Source organism: Aythya marila (genome assembly GCF_965140915.1).
Source record: "Aythya marila genome assembly, chromosome: 1".
Lineage (NCBI taxonomy): Eukaryota > Metazoa > Chordata > Aves > Anseriformes > Anatidae > Aythya > Aythya marila.
Genome location: NC_139042.1, coordinates 154934054 through 154951196, shown reverse-complemented (window position 1 = coordinate 154951196; position 17143 = coordinate 154934054). Strand labels below are relative to the sequence as shown.

Below are 17143 nucleotides of genomic sequence, written 5' to 3'. Positions count from 1 at the left end.
CTAACTCATACATGTGAACTCCAGTGGCTGTAAAGACAAACTGAGAAGATTTTTTTAGTTGTTTCCAAGCAAAAAGAATCATAGAATCATAGACTGGCCTAAATATAATCTAGCTCCAGCCCCCCTGCCATGGGCAGGGACATCTACCACCAGACCAGGTTGCTTAAAGCCCCATCCAGCCTGGCCTTGACGGTTTCCATGGATGGAGCATCCACAGCTTCTCTGGGCAGCAGTAACACATTGTTAAATTAGCACTGGGAGAACAGTTCTAAAAAGAGAGGAAATTTTGACTAAAAATAAGAAGGTAATGATCTTGTGCTAAACAAATAGACTGGATTAAATTAATCCTTGCTTTACCTTCCCTTGATTACATAAGGAAAGGTAATCAGCAATCCACAGTATATCTGCCAAGCATGAACTTTTAAAATGAAATTTCCATGATATAAAGAACTCCAAAGGTCCTGTCCATGGTGAGTTGGGTACTATGTTTAAACACAGTCTCTGGCACTGCACAATCAAGAACTCCATTTCCAGAAGCATTCCAGCATTTCCCAGCATCAAATCACAAATTTAATCGATGCTGAATACAGAATTATATTACACTTAGGTTATACACTGCAACTCCTGCTGCACATGCTGCAATTTCCAAGGAAACCTTCCATAAATACATTAAAGAAAACAAATGTGCATTTAAGCATAGAAGAATTATCACTGGCTTCTTTTCCAACTTTAATCAAGAGCTACTTCCTAAGAAGTTCCACTTGTGTGATAAGAATGATATTTAAGAGGGGCAGTGAACAACTGAAAAAAAAATGTTAAATTGGTTTGCTTTAATGTTTTAACTCAAATAATTAACCTAGAAGTGATTACTGTAGTAGTAAAAATTTTGCTTTTATTCTCATTTTTATTATTTACTATACTATATTGTAAAATACCACAAGAGGACAATATCCCCTACCACCCATTATACATCACGGTATGGAGGTGAAATGGAGGGCATTTTTCAATCTGTCAGTGATCTGTAATATCTGAAAGAAACACCCTGAGGACACGTGCTGTTGTAAAACATGTGTTGTGTTTTCATAGTTCTAGATATTTTAATTAAAAGCTACATGCATTTTGTTTTGCTGAGAAGGACAGAAAGAAATCAATAAAGAAAAAAACTCCCCTAAAACTTTACAATTCCTGTATTTTCTTAAGTTGAAAGGTAACCAAAACAAAAGAAGTTGCTTTTTAATAACTAAGAAGGAGGAGGCTGGCTTCTCTCTCTCTTTTTTTTTTTTTTTAACATGTACTGGAAAGCTCTTTTCATATATTAGGGATTTGTAACTTTGAACAAATAAATTCTGTTACAGTGTATGACTAAAATGGAAAAAAGTTAATATAAAGCAGTCGGCATTTCATATTCAGTGATATATTGCAATCATATTTTTCATTAAATGCTATATTTTTTTCAAAAAATAAACAGAAAATAATCCTAAAGATACTACAAGCTGTAACTACAAGTGCATAATCACAAGCTGAAATTGCAGCATATTGACAGATACTTAATAATGATTGGTTTGAGATTTTATGAGTAACCAGCTACATCGGGACTTAGGTTAGGTCATTAAGGTGGCTCTACTTTTTTCCTCTCTGAATATGGGTTTTCCTTTCCTTTCATTCCTGAATCTCAAAGGAACTATTTAAAATCTAAATGAAAATGCTATATGAAACACCACCAACTCACCTTCGAGCAAATGTAGAGAACATTTATTATTACATTATAAGAAAACTATACTTTTCTACAACTTTTTCAGTATATGAAAGTCTTCAACACTTGAACAACTGATTCTTGCCCAAAGCATAAGGTAAGCAAGGCAAAAAACATGCTAATTAATAGAGAAAGTTACTTTTATTTATCTACTACGTCTGCATTTTTACTCTTTGTGGTTGTTCAAGGCATCTGTGTTTGTCACTGTGTCTGGCTCCTGAAGGAGCTACTGGAGAGATCGCGCTCCATCTCTGAACGATAGCAGATGCTCACAAACTGATCATGGCTCATCCAGTAATATTTGGCCTTAATTGCAGTTCTCTATTTACTTGTGAATCCCAGTTGTATGGAGAAGATTGCCTAACACTTTGCCCTGTGCAGCTGTTCCTCACAAAACAGACACGTCAGAATGCAGAGTTTTGATCTCAGATTCCATGGACACTGGATGCCTGACACAAACCCATGAAGAGTACTTCACCAGAACATATTGGTTATATTATCTAAATTAAACTCAGTCTGAGCCAAATAACTTCCAAAACAAAGTTCTTCTTCAGCTACTCAGAGCAAAATCCAAGTTTTGGGACCTGCCATGGACTTACGGTGGCAGCATCAAACCCTGCAGTCACATCTATACCACTAAGCAGAACATGGTCCTATGTTCCACCACCAGCAGGTAATTACCTGTGCCATTACTTTTTAGCAACCTCCCAGGTATGAAGTAGGCCAACTAACTCTCTCATTGTGAAGGCCAGGCACATCTTGGGGACAAGATATATCAGGAATCAAAACAACACAGACTTAGTCTTACAAAGTGCAGCCGTCTCTCTTCCTTTACCCACATCTGATACAGTAATTTTAACTAGACTCGGACGTACTTTCTTTAAAAGCAAAAAATGCTCAGGGGGTTCAGCATAAAATCTAGGCAGATAACTCATGAAATCTAGGCAGATAACCTTATTAGTGTTGTGTTTATTGTTAAATAACTATAAAATGTGTCCTCCAGAAAATTTTCTGGGAATGAATATTAAGATGGAGGAAGTTAGTCTCCTAGAGCTAACACCTAAAGCTGCTCGCCTAGAAAGCAAATGCAGCTTAGATGTAGAACAGAATCAAAAACAGAGTCCAGGTTAACTAGTCATCTACAGACTAAAGCAAGAGTGAAGATACATTAGGCACTAACTAGCATTACAGAGATTAAAATGGTTAAAACAACTCATTTCACTCAACTGCTTAAAAATTTAGTCTTATCTCAACAAAGATTGGCATCACAGAATCAAATAATGCTTCATATATAAAGAGTTCACAGGCAAATTACTCATATGGAAAATAAGGAAGTGTTACTTTTGTCTAATGTAATGTGAAATAAGGTAGCGAATAAAGTCGAATATTGTGATACTTGTATTTTTGTCAACAGGCCTACAAATAAGCATCTACAAAGTTTTAATGCAACAGTGACTTAGAGAACTGTGCAATCATAACTATATATATTTAAAAAAAAAAACAAACAAACAAAAAGGAAAGTTACAGTCACATTTTGAGAAAGGAATACTACAATTCTTCACCATCTGAATGATGAAGATGTTGCTAATGGAAAGACTTATAGCAACCTTCCAATACCTGAAGAGGGCCTACAGGAAAGCAGGGGAGGGACTCTTTGTCAGGGAGCATACTGACAGGCCAGGGTGTAATGGCTTTAAACTACAAAACGTTTAGATTAGATATAAAGAGGAAATTCTTTACTGTGAGGATGGTGAGGCACAGAAACAGGTTGACCAGAGAAGCTGTGGCGGCCCCATCCCTGTAAGTCTTCAAGTGTTCTCTGCAAACTGAACAGGTCATATCTAAACTCCTAATTGAAGATCTCCATCCACATTAAAGAAAGCTGAACAACAGTATTAAAGAACAGGAAATAATTTAAATCCCTTGTTCCAGAAAAAAAAAAAAAAAAAAAAAAAAAAAAAAAGATGTGCTTTAAAAATTTCCCAGAATTTCAGCATTGGTGTCTATCTGGTAGTCTTGTGTGTCTGACAGAAGGATAAAGTTTTGCTCTACTACTGATGTCTGTGGTAAATTGCCAGCAATGTAATACAGATAGGTGAGATAGTACCTGTGCATAGCAAAAAACAGTACGATTTTTAGCTGTTCAATGTATAGAGGATGATTATATATATATATATATATATATATATATATAATATTTTTTTTGAGCCATAAAATGAATATGACTCACTAAAAGGCAGTTCATTATACTGGTGCATGTGTAAACAAAAATGTCCTTCAGCTTGCACTGGAATGCTCTTCTTTAGCTACAATTATTTAGATAAAAATAAGAACGGCAGAGGCAGAATATCAAAACATGGTATTTGAACAAAATAAGGAGAACAATTTGGAAGCTATACAGTAACATTCAGTACAAAATCCTTTCTTACCTGTTTTATACCACAGTAATTTGCTATTTTGTCCACAAGCTCAGACATCACTTGCACTTCATGTGATTTCTTATTATTCATAAACTCATCAGTTTTGATACCTGTATCATTTTTACAAAAATATATACATTAATACAATTCACAATAATTAAAATTTATTATTAGTCAAAATAAATATCACCCTAAAACTATGCTTTAAAATTTTCTATATTTTAAGTGCAGTAATATTTAATTAAACGCCCACTATATAATTACAAGACTAAACTTCTGAATTACAGATAAATTAGTAAAATGCAACACACTTTAAATTTTATTTCTGCTAGTGTATTTTTTTAAAATGTACATATTTAATATCTGACCAGATATTAGATACAAGCTCCTACTACAAAACTACTACTTTTTCCTGTTCATTAAGAATATTAATTTTTATGTCACTTATCACATTTACCTTTACATATTTGAAATATAAGGGCAAGGACAATTAACAATCACATAGTGCAGATTGTTAATTCTCCAGATTTGGTCACAGTACCAACTGGGAGACACCTGAAATAAAAGTTATGAACAATGCTGGTGAAATTCAAAGGAAGCTGCATTTTTTTTCTTTATTTAAGCTACAGATAGATTACAGATCTGCTATATCTTTCCGGAAAAAATTATTCAGATTTTTTTGATGAGAGGAAGTCAACTTCTGCCACCGGTTTACATCGTTACATCCCCCAACTAATGAAGAGCTCAGAAGCGGCTTCCCTGTGAGAAACCCTGTGAGTTGAATTGATGTCAATTTTTGTATGTCTGGGTGAGGATAGAAGAAACCAGCCTGCTACTGGTGAGCATGCTCCTAGAAAACAAAATGTTTCCACATAGCTATGGAGATTAATATTTTCCCCTTCTCTGCTTTTTGCACAGTATGTGTTCATCTGTCCAGAATCTGATCGTTAGGCAAAAACTATGTTCATTCCTAGATCAGACCATGCTGGGAACACAGCCAAGAGCGTTACTTCTTTAAAAGAGAGTGGGGAATTGCACTGAGCTCATGAGAAACCTGGTGTTTTCTGTATTTCTCGCAAAACCCACAGGATCTCTCCATTTCTTAAACATCTGTTTTTTTTATAATAAACTGTTATGACAATACTTAAAATGTAATATAGCCTCTATGAACTGACAAAAGAAAATAATAGCCTAAAATATTTTTAAACAAACAAAAAAAAAGCAGCAACAAGTGATCTGCTAAAGTGTTCACTAAAGATTCTCATTAACTTTAAAATTACGGAGATCTCTGTGGCCCCCTAAAAAAATCTGAATTTGTAACCATTTCAAATGAAAAAAAAAAGAAAAGAGAGAGAAAATATAGACCTTTTCTCATTTATCTGTAAACATTTTGCTATGTGGATAAGCTTATTAAAAAAAAGGGGCGGGGGGGACATGAAGAAACAGACTTTTTTTTTTTTTTTCCTTTACAAAAATGTAAGTTTTGTTTGTCTGGTCTCCAAAGTAGCACATTCACTCTGAACTATCACCACATATCACACCTTTTATACCTTGCAATAATTGAGTTCAATACCTTGAACTCAAATGACTGAACAGGGCAATGCTCTGCAAAGTAGAATTTCAAACAGTACTTAAGACAAATAAATGCATTTCAAACACCAAGGGATAAATCCAGAAACAAGACCCAACTGACAAAAACTGAGGTTCCAGTTAAAAAAAATACAGTTTGCTTACACCTACTTAGATAAAGTATTTACCACCTTAGTAACTGAAGTTTCTTAACTACTTGCCTACTTATCGCAGAATGAACACTGCCTATACTGCAGCACATGGAAAATTACACTGTTTACAGAAAATTACCTACTTTTTATAAATTTTATTTTTGTTGAGTTTATGCAAATTTTTTCTTGGGATAGTTTTCTTTTCTTTTCTTTTCTTTTCTTTTCTTTTCTTTTCTTTTCTTTTCTTTTCTTTTCTTATTTTTTGACAAACAAGCAAACACACAGTGATCTAACAGAAAAATCTCTATTTAGGGGATGGTTTATATGGCCAGAACTTCCTTTTGTGACAAAAAATAAAGTGAGGTTGAAATACTTCATAGAATTTATCTGGATATCATAAAGGAAAGCTTAATGTTTTAGTGGTACTCAAATGCTGCTTATTTACACCATGAACCCCCTAGCATAAGTAGCTGTTTTCCAGTTGAAAAACTGCTTTAACCCTATACAGTGCCATTTGCACCTACATCATTAGTTATGAAGTAGACAGAGTAAGGGGAGACTGTCTTATGGGCCTAAAGGAGGTTTTCCTAAGACCTTCTATGGCAGGATGCGGGCTTTTTATACCATTGTTACTTGTGGAAATTCAGGTATACTAGATAAAAATTCTCAGTCCATGCCAAACCACCACCAGTGCAGAAGTTACAGTACTGTGATTCAATTCTCTCAGCCAGACTGGCAGGGTCTGGGATGACCATATGCTAAAAGACATTGAGACAAACAGATATTTATAGTCCATGCAATTTAAAGATGGGTTTATTAACAGTCACTGCATGACTGTTACCTTGGCCATAAACATATTGAAAAGGTAGAGAGTACTCTAACTCCAATGTTCTAGTAATCCCCTCTTCTTATATCAGGTACATAAGAGAAATTCTCCTTGCTGACTTCTGTCCCTTGGACCAGGTTCTTCTGGATCCTGTGTGCTCACTGCAACCAATCCAATGGGGCAATGAGGACCACAGCGAACTTTGGTAGGAAGCAATGGAGAAACCCCTTCACATTCAGATTACATTTAAATATTGGTACTTGGCTTTTCAAGAAATCATTCTAAGGAAGAATAGCAAAATGTCTATATTACTATGCTGAAGAAGTTTGAGAACTATGCAAGTACGCAGTCAGTGGGAATGGGCTTATAAGCATGCTTGTTTTAGAACAGGAAAAATTATTAAAAACATCTCAAACATAAATTGAATAATCCTGAAGCATATTTTTCAGAATATGGTTAAGGCCATCATAAAGTTACTAATTTCTCAGACTGACATGTCTCTTGATTTGCAAGGTTTAGTAAGTCAGGAAATGAAATATTTTCTGAAATACAGACTTAACTCCAAAATACCTAAAATAGTTTAAGGGATCAAAACTTTCATTTGGCAACTTTCATACTACAAATACATAATTTGGTATTTTGCTTTTGCCAAACAATTACCAGGAAATTCTACTAAGTTAATTTAACTGATACTGCCAATTCAACACAAAAGTTTTGAATTATAATACCATTTGGAACATGTTTTATTTTCTAAGTACTACTAAGAATTACTACACTGCAATCCCAGGCCCCAGCTACCCAACAAAACAGCACTCCTGAAAGACACAGAACAAAATAATCATCAATTGCCTTATTTTAGATGTTCCATTCTTCATGACAAAAAGATGAAAGAATCCTTGTATTTTTGTCTAATAAAGCTAATCCAAGTATGAACTTAAGTATGTGTATAACAAGGCAAAACTACAGAATTACAAAAATTAGGCAGAACACAGGGAATGAGAACATAACAAAAATGGTAAGAGCTACAAAACAAGCAAAAGAAAAGCAGCACACAGCTGTCCAAAATAGCCTCAGACTGAAAAATAGCAGAAGGAAGAGGCCAGGAACTAAACTTATAGTAAGACCAATGCACAGCAAACCATTAAGACTATTTTAGCTACTTTTTTTGTGATTTTGAAGAAACTGAAAACTGGGGGCCCAAACATGGAAAATGGTAAAATTGAAAACAGAAGACTGCTGTAGGAAATGGGAGAGATACCCTATGTATCTAATGGTGATATCACTTAGGATAGAAATGTCACTGGCATTTCAAAGTATTATAGAGACAAAACACACTAGAAAGCAAAGGCAGATGAGCTTAGAGTCTGTCTCTGAAAAACTAAGGAGAAATCTGAAAGACAGTGACAAATCTGTAATGACAGGACTGCATGAAGATCACATTTTCTGTGAAAATGACAACAGTCAAAAGTAAGTATAAATGTCAGTTTATCATCTGAAACAATAAATAAAATCCGGGGTAAGACTTTCATTGTAAAGATACCAACTCAAGAGTGTTTCAGTCAATATTTTCAACTATAGAAAATGAAATTACTCTAGTTTTTATGATGCCTTTTTGGTATTGGTTCAAAAAATACAGCTTGAATAAAATCAACTTATTTTGAAATATCAAACACTTACTGGTCCATATTCAATTAAATGTCTAAGCACATGATTATTAGTAAACAAAAGCTGTAACAAAAAATACTACTCGTGGAGGTATGGCTGCCGGCTATTAGGCTTAGGCTTAAAAAAAAAAAAAAAAAAAAAAAAGGAAAAAAGGAAGACTAGCAATCATGGCTGAGGAGAAGATGAGAAGATAAACAAAGGGAATAGATATACATAGAATACAGATGTTTCATCTGTATGTGAAATAATGATGTGCCCGCTTGCCTATTTCATATCCTTTAAAACTGAGTCTCGGGAAAGCCTTGTATGACTGACTGTCATGACCTCTCTGTTGAAATTTTAGCAAGAGAATCCATTTTCTAAATTATGTTTGAATATAAATTATGAATTTATATTCAAACATAATTCAAAATTTATAATGAATTACAAATGAAGAAATTATCTAAGAACAAATTAGTTGAAGTGAGATGCATGTAGGAAGGAAACTCATATGGGGGAAAACAAAACAAAACGAAACAGCAAAAACAAACAAACAAACAAACGAAACATAACCACCCTCCAAAACACAAAAATCTGAAGACCCTGTAGTGAGAGAATAAAGATTGAAATATAAATGTAAATATACCGGTTGATCCTTGGTTGTCTCCTCCCAGTGCTTTAAGTAGCTCTTCTAATGGGGTACACACTCCAAGGTGAGACAAAGAATAATATTTGACAGCCAGGGCAAACAAGTGTACATTGATAAGTTTCTTAGAGTTTTCACAAAACACGTTAGAAAATGTGTCATCATCTGTATGGAAAAGAAAAAGAAGAGATTTCTAATAAAAAGCTTAACACCTCCGCAATAGTGTTGTCAGAGAACAACAAACAATAAATTTGCAGTATCAGACAGAAATTTATTTTGCATAAGTGAGGGAATTGGTTATTTTTCTTCACGTGTATTCCCCTTTCAAAATTAAGGTCAAGTTTTGCTCTTAGCTGAGCTAGTGCAAACGTGGAAAACTCTACTATTTTAGCAGAGCTACTTTAGTATAATTGACAAGAGAATTCAATAAACATTATCACTTTTCTTCTGTTTACAAACTTGCTCATTACACCTTTCCTAGTTATCCCCATTTGACAATATATACCATTAGATCTGATTTTAAAAGAAATGCAGCTGTTCAATAGATGAAATGTTTTGACTTACAATCATTGCATTTACATACACTTTCCTAGCAGCTTTGTAGCTGGTGAATCTGCTGGGAGAATCAAATTAATTTTTACTACCAATCAGTTGTGAGCCAAAATTAGATTCCTTAGCATATTTTCTTTGACTGAGGATGAAATGTTTCAGTTTGGCATTACTTAGTTCTTTAAAAAATGCTCCCTTTTTAAAAACGAACTATTTCACTATGTTTAAGTGAAATGTACTGGTATGAATCATTTACTAATACTGAGATAACTTTACATTTTCTGATTCCTCTGCATTTGAGCTAAAACAATTTGTTGAGTTCTCTATAGTTTTGCTAGAAGTCATTTTAGATTTCTAAATACTTGTAAATGGTTTAAAATAGATTAACGCTAGCGAGCCCAGCAAACAAACTGTTACACTGGTTTAGAAAATGTCTCCTGGTTTGCCTTTTCTCCCATGGGTAGGTAGATATTGAGCAAGTGCATACCTAGCAGGCTAGCTTTCCAGAACTTCACCTCCCACCTGTATAACAAAGGATGCAGCTGCTTTTATTGACCCCACCCCTAATACTCTTAATTTTCTTGCATGACTACTAGTCACATATAAATTACAGTCTATTGAAAACAGTCCCAACAATGTCAACACATTTATTCTCACAGTGTAACATTACCAAGGCAAGAGTCCAGCAAAAAAAAATGGGGGCCTCAAACAGCATTAATATTGTCTAAGCTATAACCAGAATTAATATTATTTCAGTGTCTGTATGGCACTCTAATTTTATATACTCTAATTCTCTCTAATACAAAATCAAAAAAGAAAGCTACCTTTCTCTATAAATGATTTTTCCTTGGTTGTACTTCTGAATATCAAGTAACTTTTAGTTAATGAAGTGTCAAGAAAGATAAGGGTGTAATATGAGAATAGAAAATAAAGCAAAACACTAAGCCAGAGTAAAGACTGTGAACCTTTTAGGGAGAAGGGGTTATTTTGTTTTTCAATGTCTCTGTAAGATATGATACAGGAAGATACGATACATGAAATTGGATGTGTTTTGAAATGACTGAAGAAAAACAACGTTTTCTGGCAATACCTTCAAATAAAGCAAGTAATGCATGAGATTAATTGAATAGAAAATGGTAATTAAACAGTTTTAGGCAATAAAAGGAATTGTTATTTTTTCCCCCAAAGTCTTGACAACCATAAAAGGAGGTAAATAACTACACACAAGAAGTATTTTCTCTTTCTTCTGGATAATTGTTAGGCAGGGAATTAAAAGTTTAAGTTTCTTCTTAAAAGAACAAATTGGCAAAACAAGAAATTTGAGTTGTTGCCGAAGAAAAAAAAAATTGTAAGGGACGTTCACTCATTTAACTTATTTTAGAGTTTCTGGGAATGAACAGCATGCCATAAAATGTATAAATGAAGGTAGCTTAAATAAGTAAAAATACATAGAAATCTTTATGTCTGTTACAAGGGGGGACAAATCACTAAAGAGTCAGGAAAGAGAACAAAGTTTAAGAAGAGACTCAACAAGCAAGTTCATGCCAGCAAGTACTGAGAAAATGATAGAGATGAGGCATTAAACCTACTTTGACCAGCCAGCTGCTCAGCAATCTTGCCAGGTAAAGAAAAAATCTACTTTTCCGATGAGAAGTGGGTGTTCCACTTTGTTTCATGTATAATAAAAACTCTTTTCATTAGTATAGTACTAATAACACTTGTGAAAATTCCTGCTCATTATAAAATACATGCATGTTCATTACTCCACTGGAAGAAATTTTATTTTTAGCATTTTAAAATGCTGCAGCACATAACGCTGAAACATATAATCTTTTTAGCAACAGGCACACACTTTTAAATATACTGGCTAATCTTGTATTGCAAACCAAAGCAAAAATCAGTCACACAAAAACCTTTCCTCCTAAATACATTTTTTTTTTAATGACATGACATTGTATGATATAAAGGACTTCTGAAAATACATTGGAACGTCATCCTATTACAAAATACGTCTTTAGCATATGTGAGACATATGAGAAACATATGAATAAAGTTGTAATTTTCTAACTTTCATTTTGAAGCATGCATATATATTAAATATCCATACTTACACTGAAAATGTATTTTGGTTTCTAATCAGTATTTTTTCAAAATGTTGGGTAGATGTTGAATGTTTTTCATTGACTTTATATTTTAAACAGACTCAACTGTACTACCAGTGGGAAAAAGAAAAAAAGCTTTCTATCATTACAGTGACATTGCATACTTGGGGTACTGTAAGAAACACTGTCATTCTTCCTCTGGATAACAGCATAGCAATAGAATTCACAAAAATATGTCAGCGTCACGTATCAGTGGTATTAGAAGACTTCGTTGACTAAAAGTGTACTAATATGCACACCTTCAGTTATATTCAGTGGCTCAGAATTGTTGATAAACACAGTTTGTTTCCATACCTGAGACATGCCTGTTTTGCTATTATAGGCAGATCTCCAAGCAAGTTAGTTTCCTTTGCTGGACATAAACTCACCCTGACAACAAAATCAACCCTCTAGTGCATGGTACCCAAACAGATACCAGAAAAAAAAGTTTCGTTTCAAAGCATCAAACTTGCCTATCATCTGAAACCAGAACAGCATCACAGTCCAAAGGAAGCATCTGTAAGGTCTAGGCCAGCAAACACATTCCCAATACATCCTCTTTTTCCAACGAGAAAATCCTGAGCAGTTGTTAATTCAAAACATGGGCACAAGCACATACACGATTAACAAATAACAAGTGAAACCAAATCCTGCCATGTCAAAAAATAAGGCACATCTCTGCAGCCAACACAATCAGACCCTCTCCATATTAGGTATCAAAAACCCATGGATGCTCTCATGCTCATCCCAAACCTCACACTGTTGTTTCTGACTCCTTAAATTTCTCTCACAGAAATCACTTACATGAAAACAACTGTCACAATGTACCAGAAAGAACCTGCTCCATCAATTAAGAAAAATCAGTGTCAGAAATTGTTTCACAAAACCAAAACCAGCCTCTCAGTTTTGAGTTTAAAGGGAGCTGATTGTATTTGGGGTACAAGCAGGAAAATTAATATTTAGAACTCTATTGGACCATAAATTGTGTACTCAGTAAACTGGTTTTGTTATAAAAGAACATACCCATACCTACTTATCCCAATCTTCACCCTACCTCATGCTCATCCAACATGCAACTGTATCACACAAGTACAACTCATCCTGATACTCTGTAACTTAACTAGGTTGAAGAGTGTTTACTGAAATTTACACTTCTCTGCTTCATTGGTCAGAATTTATGAAAAGCTTACAAACCCAAAGCTTGCCTGCTTTATCTTTTAGTATGTCAGGTGACAAAGAAGTTATCAATTCTCCTTACAAATCTCACTTAACTAGAATTAAAAGCAGTAGTGCACGTTATAGAACTGCCCTGAATTCAGTTGTCCAATGGAAGAACATTAACAGGACTAGCAGGATCTCATGCAAGACAATAGGCGCATCATCTGTAATAACGCTCCTACCAAATTTCAGTTGTTGTCCCAGCTTGCCAGTTAAAACAAAAAACCCATCTACATTAAGATATCCGAGGCATCCCTCCAAACTACAGAATGGCAGTTGTTGTACTACTGATTATTTATGAATGTTAAAAATGGTAGTTTTCTCAAATTGTTTCCTCTTTGGTGGCTCTCAAGATGAAATCTAATATGTCTTTTAACCAGTTGGTCCATACATTTGCAAATAAATCTTCAGCGGAAATAAATATATGCCAAAAAATGCACAAATAGTAGTACAAATGGTAACTTACAGTAAAATATGAAAGTACTTAGACATGGATTTTCAGTGCCTGTGACCAATCTGATTAAATCATGTGATAAATAAGATGCAACATGGCAAAAGTCAACTTTTAAATGTATCAAATATATAAAGTAGTTTTCTGTATCTAAAAATGGATCTGAAAATTTTCTGTAGATTACAACTGGAAACCAGGGTCCCACTCTTTACAGGGTCATTATAATGAAATATTGTCTGAGGAGTTTCTGAAAATATTCCTTGAAACTGATTTACAGAAGATGTAGTCATCCTCTTGCATACAATATTGTACAACAGAATTACAATTTCTTGCTCACCTAATTCTCAGAGAAAACTACAATTCAGCATGTACATTTAACAAAATCCCTACAGTAAAATAAAATATTGTACAGAATAACAGTTTTGTGCCAATCTGCAGTAATGTAACTTTTGAATTTGCAGACCTATGTGAATATGAACTGACTACTTTACATTTTCAAACCAATGCTGGTCAAATGTAACCTGTGCTTTCCTATAATTTCATTTAGGATCCATATTAGGACAGATTCTGGAAAACTTTCATAATAGTATGGGGACTGTGATTGTATAAATGCACAACTTCTCAAACTCTTGGGAAGCAAAGGTTTTACCAGGTGAAATCAAAATGCCATTTTACATATTCTTTGAGTAAGGTATTTTAAATTTCTTCTCACAGCTACAACCCAAAAAAGGTACTTCTGTGAACGACTGCATGTTAGGAGAGCATTTGAGTACTCATTTCAAACTAAATGTATAACTAACACTTAAATATCTGACAATTTTGAAGAACCACACATACAGAGCCTTTCTGTTGATGTTGGGTTTCAAGATACGTGTCTGATATCTATTGTTATTGAGTTGAACTAATGGACTTAAAGTAGCTCCCTCTCACATTATCAATCTTAATTTTAATATAGGCTATTGTAGGATATAGTGAATTCACTTTCAGATATAAGTGGATGTTTGCAGGTAACTTCACTGGGAAAATTGTATTCTGTTACAATGGGTTTTCATCATATGACAGGGTGGACAGATAATAAGCATGCAAACAATTCAGGCATCAGATCAGCAAGCACATACGCGTTTCATTAACAATGCTTCCAATTTTCTCACAAAATCCTGAGCGTGTCTCAAAACCTTCAAAATGTAAAATATCATACTATATTTTTATGCTAGAAAAGAGATGAATTCTCTTTTTTTTAATGAGTACAATTAATCTCTACAGAAACATAAGAAGGAATGTTCTATTTTAGCCACAGCGGGAAGGCTTCATATTCTTCTAAAACATGTGCTTCATTTCAGCCATAAATTGTATCCTTTGATCCAGTAATTTCTATATTAGATTCTATAACACACACTTTGAATATGGCTCAATAAATGATTTTCCAATTTTAAAATCTAGAAAACAGTACTTTGTCTTCCTGACTCTTTCTACTTTTCATGCCACCACCTCAGTATCTAAATCATTTCATGGACTTTCCTATACGTACAGTTAGGATCAAGGTAATTTTCCTTTACAGTTCTCTTTTTGATAAGTTTATCCAAATAGTAGTTTTGTTCCAACCTCTATTTACATTTAATTTTATGTTCCTGTTATTGCTTAGAATCAATTCTGACTCTGACATTACTCCTTAAATATATTAAAGGTTTTTCTCGCTGCTTCCAAACACTTTTGCTTGCTGTCTGGATCATTGCCTTGTTTCCAGCTGGCTCTCAAAGATAATTCATAATCCAGTGTCTTTTTCATGCATGAATAAACTATGTTTCTTTTTCCCCCGATACCTCAAACTTTTAAAAAGCAGTCTTACAGTTAATATTTTGAAGATCTTCAGATCCAAGAGACAAACGTTACAAGTGATGTCGCTATTCACAGTTCTTCAATCACTTTCCAAAATCAAATTACTGTTTGCCATTTATGCCAAGAAGTACACAGCTCCACACGCTATTTTTCATGGACCCTTCCATTGCACTCAACGTGTTTTTCTGTCTCATGTGTCACTGCATGTGCCACAACTAGCGCTACATGAGAACTATCTATGCTTAACAAGCTTTGGCAGGATGCAGGTTGCTCCTCTGCTACCTTCTTTGTCAAAGCTGTTATGTGAGTTTTGAAACCAATCTCTTTGACAGAACTCGGGCCCCCAAAATAAAGCACCTGTCAGATGCTTTATCTTCATTTCTGTACCCTGCCTGGAAGTGTATTGCTGGTCTATTTCCCTTCTACTTGGAGAGCGGTAAATCCTCTCATACAGTCTCGTAGCTGCCCTCCTCTAGTTACTTGAAAATTACTAAAAATATGAAGTGCTTCTTAAATAACTTGTCAGAAATAAAGCTGCTTTCTGTCATCCTTTGCCAGACACTCATTATTACAGACATATAGGAAAGCAGCATTTGAGTCTTTTCCAGCTGTCCTCCACGTTTCCAGCGTTTGGACATTTGGAGGACTTTAACCGTTACATCTTTCCACTGGAGTGTTGGGTTTTGTTTGTTTGTTGGTTGGTTGGGTTTATTTGTTTGGGTTTTGGGGGTTTCATTTGACTTCTGTTCTTCAGATGTCAGTCGGGGGGGGGGGGGGAGGGGTGTGCCTGACAGCTAGGAGTTTCACTTTGTTCCTCAGCTTGAAATTGGATGAAGCTTTAAGATGAGGCCACCATCACAACAACCTCTAGTGAGCGCCTCCTCACGCGCAATTCCTCCCTGAAAGGCTCTGTTTGGTTTGAATCGGGACCACGCGTCCTGGGTAAGGTGCGTGCTGCCACCCAGGCACAGGCAGGGAAAGGCAGCCACAGCCCCGCCGCAGGACGGAGCAATGGCACAAGCACCGCGGCAGCAGCGGAGAGGCACCGGGTGCAGGCAGAGGCACAAAAAAAAGCAGCGGCTCGGCGGCTGGGGGAAGCTTCTCCTTTTATTTATTAAAGCCCGGAAGACGACGTTAGACCCACGCTGGCACCGGCCTCGACAGAAAGAAACCCACTTTCTCCCAGAGACACCCGCACCGCTCAGGGCTGCCCCGCTCCATCCCCGACCCCCGGGGACCGCCCCCTTCAGCCTCGATCCTCCCGCCCCCCCCCCCCGGCCCCACTCACCCCACGCCCCCCCGGCGGCACCGGAGGGCTCCCGCAGGGGGCGCCGCAGCGCCCGCAGCACGGCGTCGGGCGGCGCCGCCACCAGGCGCTGCCAGAGCCCCCCCGCGTACAGCTGCGTGGCGTGGGCCCGGCACAGCGGCAGGGCGCGGCCCAAGAAGGCCGCCAGGCGCCGCAGCGCCGCCGCCGCCTCCCCCGCCGCCGGCTGGGGCGGCAGCGAGGCGGGCGGCCGCCACATGGCCCCCGCCGACGGCTCCGACGGCCTCACCTCGGCGCGCCGCCCCCCGGCCGTGACGCGCTGGCGGCGCGACGCGGGAGGAGCCGCGGGGATGGCTGCGGAGCGCAGCGGGGCCGGCAGCGGGCGCGGAGCCGGGGCCGGGGCCGGGGCCCGCCGAAAGCGGCTGTGGAGGCCGGCCTCGCTGCGCGGCCTGCTGGGCAGCCTGCAGGAGGGTGAGCCGTGAGGGGCGCGGGGGGGCCCGGCTTAATGGGAGGAAACGCTTCGGTACCGGGGGGGGGCGGACAGGGCGCTGGCACAGGCTGCGCAGTCTCCTGCTCTGGGAGAGGAGGCGCAGGGGAGACCTCATTGCTCTACAGCCACCTGACAGGAAGCTGTGGGGAGCTGGGGGCGGCCTCGTCTCGCAGATAACGAGTGA

The 17143-nt window shown here is 37.0% G+C and overlaps 1 protein-coding gene across 1 annotated transcript in view; it reads right to left on the bottom strand.

The window, feature by feature from the left end:
- Positions 1–16870, bottom strand: part of METTL25 (methyltransferase like 25) — a 64593-nt gene extending 47723 nt beyond the window's left edge. The window contains exons 1-3 of the mRNA XM_082766439.1: positions 16494–16870; positions 9011–9175; positions 4183–4283 (exon numbers count right to left, since the gene is read on the bottom strand). Coding sequence (XP_082622565.1) covers positions 4183–4283; positions 9011–9175; positions 16494–16728 — 501 coding nt within the window. The 5' untranslated portion in view covers positions 16729–16870. The remainder of the gene's footprint in view (positions 1–4182; positions 4284–9010; positions 9176–16493) is intronic.
- Between the last annotated feature and the right edge of the window lie 273 nt (positions 16871–17143).